Source organism: Mustela erminea, chromosome 5 (genome assembly GCF_009829155.1).
Source record: "Mustela erminea isolate mMusErm1 chromosome 5, mMusErm1.Pri, whole genome shotgun sequence".
Classification (NCBI taxonomy): Eukaryota; Metazoa; Chordata; class Mammalia; order Carnivora; family Mustelidae; genus Mustela; species Mustela erminea.
Genome location: NC_045618.1, coordinates 39884458 through 39900809, shown reverse-complemented (window position 1 = coordinate 39900809; position 16352 = coordinate 39884458). Strand labels below are relative to the sequence as shown.

Sequence of the window (16352 nt, the reverse complement as noted above, 5' to 3'; positions counted from 1 at the left end):
CAATACTTTCTGGCATATTCTGTCAAAAATTGTGTGTGTGTGTGTGTTTCAGGAGTATTTTATACATACCATTTTCTTCCTGTTTTTTTAATTCAATAGTTTAGTGAATCTTTTCATATCAGCATATAAAAATTGGCTTCATTATCTTTAATGGCTACATAGGTGTCCATTGTAAGGATACACCCCAATTTCTTTAACCACTTACCTGTTGATAGAGGTATAGGTTTTTGGGGAGGTTTTCTCCTAAGAAAATTTAAACTTCAAAATAGAGACTAACACCTGTGGGCTGATTCTAGGCTGAGAAGGACTAAGCCCTCAGGTCCTTTTTGGTCTTGGCTGGCCAAGCCAGGACTGTGTGTCTTAGTATGTTCAGTCAATCTACCAAGAAGGGGCCACATTTTGTTGGCATATTTTCTTCTAAAGCATTTGCTTTGCTTTGTGGGTTCAGTGGGCTTAGGAATCCTACTTCAGGCATGAAATAAGGTGCCCACCAGATGTACAGAGTAGCCTTTATTTGGGGGCTGTTTTCAGCATTTTGCTCAGCTCTATCAGTTACCTCACTTTTATGAGGATTCTCTCTCTCATGGTCCCTCACTCTATGTGGTGTCTTCGTCACAAGCCTGATGAGTGAAGAGGAGGCAACTTCTGCTCTCATGTCTATGTTCTTTTTTCTTGTCAAGTAATGGGAACATGTTGCAACGGGCTCTGTCACTAAAGCAAAACCAGCCAAACCCATTCTGGAAAGTAGAAAACAAAAGTACTTCCTCATAGAAAGTCAATGAAAGCGGCAAGTTTTCTGAGCCAAAATTCAAACTCAGGGATCAAAAGCAGAGTTCTGTTTGGCAGAAGTGTTTGGCTTTAGGTATCTGTAATCTTCAGATCAGTGACCCAGCATGGACTTTTCTCCCCAAGTCCTTTGGAACTCCGAAATTTTCCGGGCTAGTCTGGCCCTTCATGTTCACTGCTGACCAGGGGAAGTCTACAGGAAAGTCCTCCTTCAGCTGATCCTGACTCAGGTTCTAAGGACTTGAAAAAAACCTGCTTCATTTGGAGAAAGCATGGGATTTCCTAATCATTCATGGTCACACATCCCATGTTGGGGCAAGGGCATGGAGAGCCATTTTGGGGGGAAAGTTCTCTTCAATGGAGTATGCACATCAGTCTTCCTTTTCCAGGTTTCCACTTCACACTAATCATATCTGATAGGTGATACACCTGGGCAACATAGCAGAAGCAAAGGCAAACCGCTGTCAAAGAATGACCCCACAGCCCAGGCCATGTAGAATTCCCACAGAAAAGAACAAACTTTCCTGAAGAGTTTATAATACAAATTTACAAAACACTAAAGGAAATGATCCTTTGTCCATGAGAGTTAGTAGATAAGATAAAGAGGATTATTAGCTCCCTCAAAACTTGATATGACAATAATCATAAAATACCGTAAATACATTAGACTTTAGTGAGTGAAAGAGACAAAAAGAAACAAATGCAGAAGAAAAGAAAAGCAATCTTTAAAAGGAACCAAACAGAACTTCTTGAAATGAAAACATAAATGAGGTGCATAAACAACGAATTTTGGAACACTGAGGAATAATAAAATTAAATAAAATCACAAAATTCATCATGGAAAGATTAAGAGATACAGAAATGAGAGAATGGTTAAAGACATAAAGAAAAAAAGTGAGAGAGTTGGGCATATTTGCATACATAATAGAAGTTATAAAAGGAGAAAACAGACTGGGGAAAGGCAAAGTAATGCAGTGGAGAATTTTCCAGAATTGGTAAAAATTCTGAATCTTTAAGTTCTGATAAACGATGAATCCTGAGCACTACAAATAAACCTTAGTTTCATTGTAGTGAATAACTCTTAGTCATATTGTAGTGAAATTTCAGGGGAAAAGAAAGAGAAACTCATTTTGTTATTGTTGGTTTTAAAATTTCAGTATAGCTGACATGCAATGTTACACTAGTTTCAGTATATGACGTACTGATTCAGCTTCTCTATAGGTTATGCTAATTCTCAACCACAAGGGTGGCTTCCATGTGTCACAGCACAACAACAACTATTACAGTACCATTAGACTACGTTCCCTATATATACATGCTGTACCTTTTGTTCCCGTGACTTATTCATTCCATAACTGGAAGCCTGTATCTCCCTCTCCCCTTCATGCATTTTGTCTGTCCCCTGCCCTTCCCTCTGGCATCCATCAGTTTGTCCTCTGTATTTGTAAGTCTGATTCTGCTTTTTATTTATTCATTCATTCATTATGTTTTTTAAGATTCTACATTTGAGTGAAATTATATGGTATTTGTCTTTCTCGGTCTGACTTATTTCACTTAGCATAATAACTTCTAGGTCTGCCCCTGTCGTTAAAAACAGACAAGATCTCATCCTTGCTTTATGGCTGAAAATTTCTGTGTGTGTGCGTGTGTGTGTGCGCGCGCGCGCGTGCTACATAAAGAAACTCTTAGTAGTAATCAGAGGAATTCAGATGAGGAACAACAATTAGACAAGCAACAGACTTGTCAACAGCAACAAGAGACACTGGGATGACACCTGCAAAATGCCAAGCAAAACCAATCATCAACCTAAAATTTATCAGCCAATCATTGAAACTTGAGAGCGAAATAAAGACAAACTCAGACAAAGACTGAGAAAGTTTATCCCTCATACACGCTTCCTCAAATTTCCCAAAGAAAGCTTTCTTACTGCGCAAAAAAGGAAACTGCACCTAAAAGAGGTGCATGCATGTAGGAATAATTAGCAAATAAACCGATAAATGATAGCAAATTTAAGCAAGTGATCACTATTAAAAACACCAATAATAAAAATAATGAGGGTAGAATTAAAATGTCAGGCAATAATGACGCGTGAGCTGGAATGGTTGATTACGGTCAGGATTTTAAAAAGTTTTCCTGTTGATCCGAAGGAAAGAGATGTTGACTCACTTTAAACTTTGTTAACTCAAGAATACACATTTGTACATTTTAAAAACGTCCAAAACTGTAGCATATAGTCTTCCAGGCAACAGTAGTAAAGGCTCAAAAGCCTATGTGAGAATAATTCGAGCACGGTGAAGGAAAAACCGGGATTTGACTCTAATCCCTGCTCCACCACACACTCGCCTGTGGGCAAGGGGCTTGATGGTACTAAGCCTTCATTTCCTCATCTGTAAAATAAGAACAACTCCTTTACCTCATGGATGTTTCCAGAATTAAAGAGCATCAAATAAAACCTTTTTTTTTTTTTTAAAGCGGGGGGGGGCCCTGGTGGCTCAGCGGGTTAAGCCCCTGCCTTCCGCTAGCGTCATGATCTCGCGGTCTTGGGATCGAGCCCCGATGCATTGGGCTCTCTGCTTAGCGGGGAGCCTGTTTCCCCCTCTCTCCATCTGCCTGCTTGTGATCTCTCTCTCTCTCTCTCTCTGTCAAATAAATTAATAAAATCTTAAAAAAAAAAAAGAATTAAAGAGTGTCTGGGTATAGTGTGTGCTCAATAAATGTTATCCCTTTCCTTGTCTTTTTTCCTCATCACATTGCCATACTTGAAGGGAAGGCATTTCCTGCGCTGGGCCTTCTCACACCCTCCTGCCAGCTGAAGGCCCAGGGCAGGGGTCCACACATCCCGCCATGTTCAGCGCTTCCTCATTTTCATAGTTAGAAGAGGGCACTGTCTTAAAGTAACAGAATGCCCCCACACACACCAGAGGTATAAGTCAATGAGAAGCTGAGAACCAAACATAAATCATAAGTAAATCATAGGAATCAGGTGAGACCGATTGTGCAAGTTCTCTCTGATGCCCTCCTGTGGTGGCAAAAGCACTTGAAAGACTTCTGTGAGCATGTGGGTCTCCGTTTCCTCATCCGAAAGACACAGGGGCAGGATGACAGATGCCACTTCATTTCTAAGGCAGTGCACGAGAGCCTGAGGACAGAGATTCTCCCACTGCTCCCACAGACATGCCATTTGTGGCCAGAGTCTGCCAGGCACTGCTGATGGCAGAGGCTTCTGTCCTATCAGCTATGGGAAGACTGACAGCTCAAGCTCAGTGAGACCCTCATCCTGGACATCCTGGCTTGGAGTGGGGCAGGTCTCTGCAAAGCAATGAGCCAGACCAAGCAAGGAGGAATCAGAGGAAGGGCAAGTGACTGCTGAGTCGGAAAGCAAGAGAGAGGAGTTACGATTTCTCTTTATGACCATTGGCCTGTCAGTCCTTTGCTCTGAACCACAAGGTGGTCTCAAGGAGAGCCCAAGAAATAGAAGCACTAGAAGGAACACAGTGTAATGCATGGTCAATGTGTTCATGGGGGACATGAAGATATAACTGAACCACCTCAGAACCCACATGTGACAAGAGGTTTGGATGTGTTTGTAGGTACTGAAGTGGCCCATAAACTCTATGCTAACAGGTCTCCTATAACGTTTCCCTGCCCTGATCATGTCTGTTCCATATAATCGTCTTTTGATGCCTTCACTGTCTAATATATTTTACACTATAAAATTAATAAGGTTCTCTTGGGCTTTCCCAGGAAAGGAGTTAATTCCCACTAAGCAATGGCACATCAGGAATAACTAACGTCCAATATCAAGCCCAGCTCTAGCATTCATAAGCTGGGTGACTTGGGCGAACCTCTTAATTATGTCACACCTGTTTCTCCACCTGGCAAAATGGAGTTGATCTCTCTTTCTCCCCCCACCCCACCTTCCAGGAAAGATATAAATATAAAAATAAACAAGAATCTATATGAGATTTGCAACAACGTGGGTGGATCTAGAGACTATAATGCTAGGCAAAGTCAGTCAGAGAAAGACAAATACTACATGATGTTGCTCATATGTGGAATTTAAGAAACAAAACAGACAAAGAAAAAAAAAAGAGAGACAAACCAAAAAACAGACTCTTAACACTAGACTGATGGTTGTTACCAGAAGGATGGTGGGCGGGGGGATGGATGAAGTAGGTGATGAGGACTACGGGCACACTTGTCGTGAAGAGCACTGAGGACTATACAGAATAGTTGAATCGCTGTGTGGTGCACTTGAAACAAATATAACACGGTATGTTAATGATACTGGAACTAAAACAAGAAAGAATATATATGAGAGAGCATTCTATGCCTCTTGGAGGAATGCACAGTGGAAACCAAGGGCAAGTGAATGTTTAGGGCAGGGCACCTGGGATCCACACTGATTTAAAGGACACGAGATTGCATCGGCCCGTGCCTCAGTTTCCCCGTCAATTAAGAAGGGCAAGCAGCATCTATCTCAGAGCTGTCCTACTAGTACCTGGGGATTCTAAATTCCTAGCAGTCCAAAATGTGCAGAATTATGCCCTGCAAAGCACTTGTTTTGAGAACTAGCTTATTTGTTATATAGATTTTTATTTATTTGTTTGACAGAGATCACAAGTAGGCAGAGAGGCAGGCGGGGGGCGGGGCGGGGGGGGGAGCAGGCTCTCCACTGAGCAAAGAGCCCGAGGTGGGGCTCCATCCCAAGACTCTGAGATCGTGACCTGAGAGGTAGGCAGAGACTTAACCCACTGAGCCACCCAGGCGCCCCAAGAACTGGGTTATTTTAAGAATTTTCCCATTTTACTGTAAATGCTAATCATATATTCTTTTATTTCAAAAGCTTTCTAATCTGCACTCCCCCCACTCCAAGATCTGAGCACACTTTGTAATAATAATTTTAAAGCCACAGAATTTCTGTAGTCAGCATATCTGAGATCTCTTCAAGACAGAATGACCAACTCAGTGACTCTGGCAAGGTGGGGAGTTGCAAGGTTGGTCATGTAGTCGTGGAGGAAGGCAAGAGCAGTTTCAGAAAACACTGTGGGGTCTGACATTCCTCACGTCCCGTCCACCCTACTTCCGCCCTCTCTCCTGCGCGGCCCATTCCCCGATGCCCTCCATATCCTATGTCCTGGGTCTCTGCTCATCCTGTCTCCCTTCGGGGCACAGATCAAGGCTATAGCAAGTATTTACATTTTTTCTTTCTTAGAGATGCCAAAAGGTAGATCTCTAATGTGCAAGCTTGACAGAGTGAGACAAGAATTTAGAGTCTTTCTCAATACCCAAGTAGATAATTACCCACTCATAAATCCAGCCCCGGAAGGACACCGTTCGGCCGCGGGAAGAAATATGGCTGCTTGTTCACTTCAGCATCTTCAGCAGGGCGAATGCTATGTCAGAGAATCTCTCCTCTATGTCACTTCTCTATAGAATAGGGAGGAGTGAACACAGCTACTGCAAGGAATGACTAGAGATTCTGGGACGTAACAGCCCCTGAAAGACATTTTAATTGAACACCCCTTTGGGGGGGTCCCAGTCATGTACGTGCAGAGTTCTGTGGCAGATGTTGGTGGAAAGGAGCCTACAAGATGTCCGGAGGGAGACAAAGCAGTTCTTTCAGACACTACGAAAACTCTCAAGTGGAAGAGGGGAAGGCACGAGGACTGGGACAGGGAGCCAACATTTAATGAGTGTTTCGTACATTGGGAAATTTCCATGGAGTGGATGTGTAATGTGCAGCTTGAAATCCCCAGGCCACAAGCCATGAGCAGGGGACTGAGCAGTCCCCTGTGCTCTACCTTCCCCTCCTATCTGTTGGCTCCCACGGAGCTGTCTTTTCTGCTTCAGACAGCTTTGGGGTACAACTCATGGTCTGGTCTTATCAGGTGCTCATCAGCTAAACTGAAATGCCCACGAGCCAAAGAGAGCTCATGCACAGTTCCAAGCTATGGAGATGTTAAAGTAGAGAGAGTTGGATTTACTATCTATCAGGGACACCGGGGAAGGAATTCCAGCAGTAGATGGGAAGTGTAGACTCTAGAATTAGAAGGGATCCCAGTTCAGTGCTTTCCTGGTTTGGCCCAGTTGCTTCATCTCTTTGAACCCTCATCTCTCCAACTGTTTATGAGTGTTAATAAAGCCTTCCTACTGTAGCTATTGTAGGGTTAAACAGACGTATATAAAAAGCTAACATATGGGAGGTACTTAATACATGCTCTCTCCCTACCTTTACAGCTCAAGTCTTCAAAACCTCTTCTACGTATCAGGGAAGATACATTACAAACCAAGCAAAGGCAAAAAAGCCTACTTATCCCATGACTACAAGCCCAAATTAGAGCTAATTCATTGGCTTATGACTTAATCATTGCTGTTTTTAGTTGTAGTTTACAGAGAATTTTTCATGGACTTCAATGGTAATGATAAGTGGGCCTCATCGGTCATTTACGCCGTGGTGTAAATGAGTTTAAGATGCTTCTCCTAAGAGCAGGTTTTGTGAGGAGGGGGGAAAATGGCACCAGACTCCCAACATCTGGGGGCAAACCATATCTGAAGTACTGGTGTGTCCCGTATATCCATTTTTATGTTCCCTTTTGCCCATGGATTATCAACGTGAAAAGCTTTTTACTATACAGAAGCATACTAAGCATACCAACAATGACTTTCGTTAATAGTTGAGCAAAACCACGAAGACTAATTGGTTAAAAAAAATATATTGTGTTTGTGCAAAAATGCCTTGTTTATATACCCCTCAAGCCTCGATAAAAAGATTATGATAATCAGGGACGCCTGGGTGGCTCAGTTGGTTAAGCAGCTGCCTTCGGCTCAGGTCATGATCCCAGCGTCCTGGGATCGAGTCCCACATCGGGCTCCTTGCTCGGCAGGGAGCCTGCTTCTCCCTCTGCCTCTGCCTGCCATTCTGTCTGCCTGTGCTCGCTCTCTCTCCCCCCCCTCTCTCTCTCTGATAAATAAATAAAACCTTAAAAAAAAAGATTATAATCACAATTATGGATTCCATCAGAGGTTGCCTTAAAAAGTAAATGTGCAATGTAGGTGGAAATGAAACATTTAGGCAATTATTTTCTTTCACCAGAAGATACAAAGTTTTATTTTCAACATATAATATGAAGATATTTCTTTAGCTCCCACCTTGAATACTAGAGGAAGATATGCTACTACTTATATGAGTAGAATGGTGAACATCTGAAAGCAACTTTTATTTACTCAACACAGAGGGGATAGAATTACGAAATAGCTTCTCAGAGATCACGACCTGAGCCAAAGGCAGACGCTTAACTATCTGAGCCACGCAGGTCCAGAAACAGCTTCTTATTAAGAAATAAAGGAGGTTTTAGCTTTTTCAAATTGCAAAATGGGTGTTTAGTTCACTTCCTCCTGTGTTTTCTGCAGGGCCCTGCAGATTATAACTGAATTTGCTTTACTTCTCTGTACCTCAGGTCACTAAAGAGCTGAATCCACTCTTCTCACTGGGACCAAATTGTCAATTAACATGACCCCAGCATTCCTGTCTCACTGAGGGTGATGTTCCAGAAAGCACTGAGTAAGATCAGAAGAATCATGGGCTTTTATTTTCTCTCTTTTCCTTCAAACTACTCACTTTATCCACATTCCTAACTCAGGTAAGTGAGGATAGTCAAGAAGGAGTTGTCCATATGCCTTGAAAATACTCAAGTGAATCCAGTAAAAAGAGAATCTCAGAGACCAGGAAACTTAAGACTCTCTCTCAATTTACATGAGTTCAAATGTTTGAGTTCACACTTGTTTCTTGCTCTTAGGCTTATCCCCTAAATTATAATGTATTTATACCAAGTAAAGAACTTTTTTTTTTAAGATATAGCTGACATATAACATTATAGTAGCTTCAGGTATACAACATAATGATTCAATATTTATATATATTTCAAAATGATCACCACAGTGTGTCTAATTAACACTTATCACCACATAGTTACACATTCCTTTCTCCTGATAACAACCTTTAAAGACCTATTCTCTTAGGAACTTTCTTTTCTTTTTTTTTTTTTTTAAGATTATTCATCATTTGACAGAGAGAGACAGCAAGAGAGAAGGATCACAAGCAGGGGGAGTGGGAGAGGGAGAAGCAGGCTTCCTGTTGAGCAGGGAGCCCAATGAGGGGCTTAATCCCAGGACCCTGGAATCATGACCTGAGCTGAAGGCAGATCTTAATGACTGAGCCACCCAGGAGCCCCTATCTTAGGAACTTTCAAATATACAATGTTACTAACTGTAGTCACCATGCTGTACATTACCAGAGAACTTTTAAAGTAAAAAATTTATGGACAACTCTCTATAACTTTAAGAAAAATGAAATTCTTAATGCCTAAAGTAGGGAATCTTTGAGCAGGGTATTTGTGGGTTTTTTTTTTTTTAAGAGCTAGTTAAAGTCGGTAGTTGTTGCATATGAGAATAATTGAACATTTCATTTTTTGCTCACAAATGGTCTGGCTCCAACTAAAAGCTCAGCGTCCAAAGAATACGATGATGTGCAGTAGGACGGAAGCCTAGAGCCCATGCCACTTTAGTAGACTGTCCAGTCTTCTGTTAATAGCAGCACAATTTCCTGGCCAAGATCCTTGAATGGTTCTTAGAATCAGTCCTTCCTTTGTATATAGATCTGTCTCGTTAAAGACCTTAGGGATTGGCTTAAGGTAAACAGAGGGGGGGAAATCACGTGAGACCAAATCTGGAGGGTTGCAGAAAACATATTTCTATCTAGGGAAATTTCTGACTAAAAGTCAAGTGCTCTGACAACACAGTCCTTTGCTAAGCATTTGTACTACTGAGTTGTTTCTTGCCATTCATATTTATTGACGGCCGATCCTTATTTCAAGGGACTGAGTCACCTCAGTGTTTGTGGGAAACAAACAAGGTATACATCAGTTAATCAATGAGAAAAGTTTCTATCGACTGGCTTTCTATCAAAGCCAGCTCAGAGTCTGAGTAAATCTCTGAAATGAAGAAAGTAGTTGACTCCCCTTCTTCCACCCCCACCAACTCTTGTGAATAAATGAAATGAGTAAATGGAAACATAACCTGTGGCCAGTAAATAGCCCAAAATAGCCTGGAAGTAATGTGCTCTTGCCTGGAAAAGATGACTCTCGTGACAAACTTAAAGAAAACAAAACATCCGCCACCGGCTGCGAAGGAGAGGCATAATTGGGTCAAAATCCAGGAAATACTTACGATCATTATGAAGGTGCCCAAGAACTCAGAGATGGTTTCTTTAGCTAAGCTGCTCTTCAAGACCAGCCTTTGCTTGAAGCTTTTCCCCTTTCTTCCCTTCCCAGGCTGCATCGTGAGGTTTCTCCAAGGATCACTCTCTCCACCAGGACCCGCTTCTTCTGGTCCTTACTTCACTCGCACGTGAAAATGGAAGTTTTGACAACTGCTCACAGATTCCTGGAGATGTCTGGTGAGATTCTCTGACTGTGCAAACGCTGTCCCAATTAGAGCCCGTGACTTAATCCTCTTCTGGTGAAATTGTCATCCCCTGTCCACGGCTGTTTACCTGACTTAGCAAGTTAGAATCTGAAATCCCCAAAAACGATTCTTTCTGTGCCTGATAGATTAATCATTACCTTTATTCTCAAGGTATTTTTTTTCTCTGTTGGTTTTTGTTGTTTTGTTTTGTTTTGTTTTTAAGAGATGAGAAAAGAGATGTTGTGCTCGCTGTATTGCCAAACCACAGCGATGGGCTCTGGTCCAGAAGAGATTTGCATGTTACACAATTGCAGGCTTCTGGTTTTTTTTTTTTCCCCCTATTCAGAAGTGGGTGGTTGGGGAGTAGTTTGGGATTATCAAATCAGGTATACATACATCCCGTGTAAACATTCTCTTCTGAAGGAACTTTTCATACACGTTGGAGAATATGGAGAAAATACAGATGTGGTGTTCTGCAAGATAAAATCACTCTTGTTTCCTTCCAATATCATTTCAGTGATTTAAATGATCCCTCCCTAAGGGGAGGGGGTGGTAAAAACAATTGTATCCATTCTAGAGATGGAGAAATTAACATAAAAAGAAACCACTGCAAGTTTCACATTGCAAGACTTTAGGACAGGATGGCTCTCCTCCTTGATTACTGTAGCTGGGTTTCATCTACTGGGGACATACCGGGATCCAAGAATCAAAATGACGGAGAGAGCAACTTGTTGACTCTTCTAAAGAAGGATTCCAGTTTGAGAACCAAGGTGCTCCCCTTCATTTTCCATGAAATATTTAAGCAAAATACATAAAAGGTAAACTTGAAACCACACAGCTTGAAGATCAGAGAGACACCCCAGTTAAATAAGAAAGGGATTAAACACACAGAAACAAGGCTTCTAGGTTATATCATTTAAGTGTGATGAATTAACATCCTTGCAGACAACAGGCTGTTTAGGACTAGCATTCTGCCATGTCAACTTTCTAGCCTTGCTTCTCAAAACAAGTTTGTCTGAAGAACGAGAATCCAGCAGTTGTTTCTGAATACCAAGCCAGTTTCATGGAATTAGTACCCATGCTCTGTGCTTCCTCCCAGTCCCCCCACAGAGAAGCCAGTTCTGTTTCAGGCCTTCCCCTCCCTTTGCAGGAGGCCTACAGTCATTTCCAGCTGAGGAGGCAGGAAGGGAGGAGAGATCTAGAAAAAACAGCTATTGAGAGCCTAAGTACAGAGGAGATACCTAATCTATAGGTAAAATACAGAGTTGAAGCCTAAAGAAATTAGAGCTTTCCGGAGGGCACGCCATTGTAGAGCCAGGACAAGGATGCAGCGTTTCGGCTTTAACTCTTGGTTAAGTTATCATGGATACCTTTGTCTAGAAGAATCCCTATTCCCAAGTCCCAGTGGACGGACCAGAGGAACAGGACTTTACAGCTATGATGAATAAACACCACACAAGGGTGTTCTTTGGTCTCTTCGTTCACTCATCTAACAAATATTTATGGCATACTTATGTGCCAAGCACGGCACTTACCAAAGCACACACTGTTCTTGCCCTTTACAGAACTCGGAGTCTAGTGAGGGAAGTAGGTATAGTGAAATAAATCACACATGCAGGAATATGATAATCGCAACAGAGATGTACGCTATAAAGATGGAAGACACATTTCTATGAGCAAATAAAAGAGGGGGATTTCACCTCAGTAGATATCTCTGATGGCTTCTCCGGGGAGATCATGTCCGTTCTGAGATCAGAAGGAAGTGTAGGGTTTAACTGCATGAAGTGGGAAGGAAGTGCACATCCAATGGCCTTGGGGAGTGGAGGTGGGAACAGCATGATGCCTGTCCAAGAACAAAAGAAACCTACTGCTGGACGCCCAGAGACAGTGAAGGAACACGGTGCAAAATGAGCCCGGAGCCATGGGTGGGAGTCAGACCACACATACGGAGCCTATAAATCATATTCAGGCTAAAAGCAACAAGAACATGACACTACCAAATTTGAGTTAAAAAAAAAAATTGGGGGCGCCTGGGTTGCTCAGTGGGTTAAAGCCTCTGCTTTCGGCTCAGGTCGTGATCCCAGGGTCCTGGGATCGAGCCCCACGTCGGGGCTCTCTGCTCAGCAGGGAGCCTGCTTCCTCCTCTCTCTCTGTCTGCCTCTCTGCCTACTTGTGATCTCTGTCTTTCAAATGAATAAATAAATCTTTGAAAAAAAAAATTGTCCTGGCTGTGAGGTGGAATGGAGATTGGAGAGCGCCTAAAGCAAGCATAGGTAGACCCATTGGGGGATATTACAGAATTCCAGGACGCACCCATTGGGGGATATTATGGACTTCCAGGACTGGGTGGCTTTGACAATGGAGAGAAATGCAAGGATTCAAGAGTTCTTTATATCTTAAAATTGGAAGAACTTGAAAGTTTGGCTATGGAAGGTGAGGAGAGTGACTCAGCAAAATTGATTTCTGGGAAGGAGGTGCTAAGTACTGGGAGAGAAAATACCCAGAGAGGACCAGGACTGCTGCAGCAGACCATGACATCTGTATGGGCAGATCAAGCCTCAGGGGCTCTCTGGTGCTTCAGAGAGAAGCCAGTGCGTAGGAAGGGATGTGGTATTAGAGTCAGAGGAGAGGTCTGCGTGCTCATAGACGTGATAATTGAAGCCAAGAATAAAGGTTAGCTTGCCTGAGGGCAGAATTTGAAGAAAGCAGAGGTTGAATTTGCAGTATTGGACATCCCATGCTCATGTGGAGAATGAAATCCTTGTTAATTGATTTATTCTGCTTCCAGATGACAGCACACTCTCACCTGCCTCACCATGAACAACTTCTTGACAAGCGTAACTCACACTCTCCTTTGCACCCTCACACCAAAGTTCCTATTGGAAATATAGGGGCACTTAGTTTCATTCATTCATCCATCCATCCATCCATCCATCCATCCATCCATCCATCCATTCCTTCATTCACTTACTCATTTAGAAAAAACTTTCATTGAGTATATACCATGTGTCAGATATAGGGGACTCAAAAATTAGGAAAACAGATGTCTAGTGCTAAAGCATTATTATAATCTAAGTGACAAAGACTTCCAAGTGAATACATCATATAGTAAGATAGAAGCACATGGAAAACACTGAACTAAAATTCCCCTTATCCCCACATGGACGTCTGAGAGATCACCGTACATTGCCAACATATTGACTCGTGCTGCCACCAAGAATTCTAGAACCATGCTCCCCTAGATGCAGTGCCATGCTGATTCTCCAGGGCCAGGCTACCCATTTCCTCCTGATTCTGTCACTCCATGACACCAACGTTCTCTTCTTCTCTGTCTGGTTGGACCTTGAGTAACCGTCTCTTCCTCCATTCATGGGATTCAGCAAGTCTGGTGTTCATCAGAAGAACTATATCACACTCTGACCTCATTTCCTCAACCTCTTCTACTTGGCCAATTCTATTTCCACTCTAGTTAAGAAGCCCCTTTGATGGCCATTGTTGGGATGTGTCACCATCTCCTCTTTGAGAATCTTTCACAACATGGCACATCTCACTGACTAAAACTTCCACTTCTCACTTTTCACTACTCTTTCGCAAATGTGCTACACATCCTTCTCATAAATTTCAGTCTCTCATTTCCCTCCTCTCCACCCAGTTCTTAACCTCATGATCCTCCAGGTTAACGATGTGCTTACTAGTATCTCGGGATCCACTGACACTGATTTCATTCCCCATCTAGGTTGCTAAAGCCTAACTCTGAGTATACCTAGCCACCTGTTTCTCTCAAATACTCTCTTCCCGGCATGTTGAATGATGCTGGAGAATATCATATTGACATATTGATTTTGGAGGCAAAGACGGTTACTCTAGATCATGAGAGCATGGTTCTAGAACTCTTGGTGGCAAAACGAGTCAATATGTTGGCAATGTACAGTGACTCAGATGTCCATGTGGGGATAGGTTCAGTGCTATTTTAGTTCAGTGCTTTCCATATGCTTCTGTTTTACTATATGATATTCATTTGGAAATCTTTGTCTCTTAGACTATATAATGCCTTAGCACTAGACATCTGTTTCAGATCATTGTGATCTAGCATCAGCAGTAGGTGCATATTCTTAGTAAACCATTTATTTCAAAGGTTCTGGACTCTTGTGTGCATTAAGATCACTCACCTTCAGAGATAATGATTTAGCAAATGCGGTATGGAGTTCAGGGATCTCATAAGCATATACCCGATGACTCAGATACCATGCTATATTTCATTTTATGCAGCATCAATACATTTTCTATGCCCCTCCAGAGAGCTGTCCCAAACCTCTTGCTCAGCTGATATACTTTTCTCTGAATCCATTGGGGAAAAACATGGGTTCATTAGCTATAGTAGCTTTTGTGCCTCTCCTACTCAAAAAAAAATGCCCTAATTTTATCTGTGTCGTCCTCCTTTTCTTTCCTTCTTTCTAAGCCTAGCCCTGATGCTACTGTACTGTTCTAGCCCCTCTAGGATCTCCGCTGATTAATAATCTCCTCACACTTTCAATCTCTTTCCTCCGTTGATTTCTTTCCCAGTGCTGACAAGCAACTTCAGGTTTTACCTGTCCTGAAAAATATTCCTTTAGAGTTGTTCCACTTCAAATTCCTTGTTTTATCATTTGGGCCATTACAACAAGACTGAAATTAAGGTGTCAGTGTGGTTGGGTTTGGGTGAGGGCACACTTCCTGGTTTGTAGATAGCCATCTTCTCGCTGTATCTTCATGGGGCTGGGAGACCTCCTATCTATTTATTGCCTGTTAAGGACACCAGTCCCATGATGGGGACTGTGGTCTCAAGACTTCATTCAAAATCAGTTTCCTCCCAAGGGCCCCACCTCTGAATCTTAGCACATTGGGGATTAGGGCCTTAAACATACGAATTTGGGGGAAAACATAAATAAGCAATTCTGGGCAACCATTTCACTGGTTTTCTCCACATTCTTTCTTTTCTATTTGGGGAGAAAATAGCCAGCATAAAATCATATTACATTGAAAAAAATAAAACTAATTCAGAAATATTTAAATTAAAACATAAAAACCTCCCCTAATTCTAGCCGTCAGAGATAACCACTGTTAACAGGCTGGAATATATATCTGCAGAATTCTTTTTCAGTAGATCTATATAAATACTTTTTCCCTTGATATTAGGTTAGTGGATTTTTAAAATTAATTTATTTATTTTCAGCATAACAGTATTCATTATTTTTTCACCACACCCAGTGCTCCATGCAATCCCTGCCCTCTATAATACCCACCACCTGGTACCCCAACCTCCCACCCCCCTGCTACTTCAAACCCCTCAGATTGTTTTTCAGAGTCTATAGTCTCTCATGATTCACCTCCCCTTCCAATTTACTCTGTTTATCTTTCAATGCGAATGTACAACTCCCAATAGGGGGCTTGAACACAGGACCCTGAGATCAATACCTGAGCTGAGATCAAGAGTCAGATGCTTAATTGACTGAGCCACCCAGGCACCCCTGTATAACTCATTTTTTAATGACTGCATAACATTCCATTGTACAAATATGCCATAATTTAACCAGCTCCTTTTGATAGACAGTTGTTTCTAACTTTCCACCATTAAATTAACATTCTTCTGTATCTACTTACTTACCTCTTGGCACAACTTCCTTGAAATTGAATTATTTACTTATCAAAGAATATGCATCTATCAAGTGCTTTAAAGTACCTATTGCTCCCATTCTTTTCAATATTGGTTAATATAAATTTTTTCAATGTTCCCCTGATATAACAGCTAAAAAATAATATTGTTTTAATATGCATTTCTTTGGTTAACGGTGAGGTTGAACATCTTTCCTGTGTTAGCTATTTGTATTTATTCATTTATGGATTTCATGTTATTGTACTCTATCAATTTTTAATACAATGATTAATTTTTAATTTATTTTTTTGTCACTCTTTACAATATAGGATATAAATCTTTTATCTGTTATATGTGGCAAATTGTTTTCCAGTTAATCATTTATTTTTAACTTATGATGGTATATGGCTGCCACATAGAAATTTAGAAAATTTATGTACTCAAGCCTATAAGCCTTTTTCTATATGGT

At 41.6% G+C, this 16352-nt stretch overlaps 1 protein-coding gene across 1 annotated transcript in view; it reads right to left on the bottom strand.

Moving 5' to 3' along the window:
• AQP9 (aquaporin 9) overlaps positions 1-10495 on the bottom strand; it is a 43992-nt gene extending 33497 nt beyond the window's left edge. Inside the window, exon 1 of the mRNA XM_032342675.1 lies at positions 10015-10495. Within this exon, the coding sequence (XP_032198566.1) occupies positions 10015-10125 (111 nt within the window). The 5' untranslated portion in view covers positions 10126-10495. The remainder of the gene's footprint in view (positions 1-10014) is intronic.
• Between the last annotated feature and the right edge of the window lie 5857 nt (positions 10496-16352).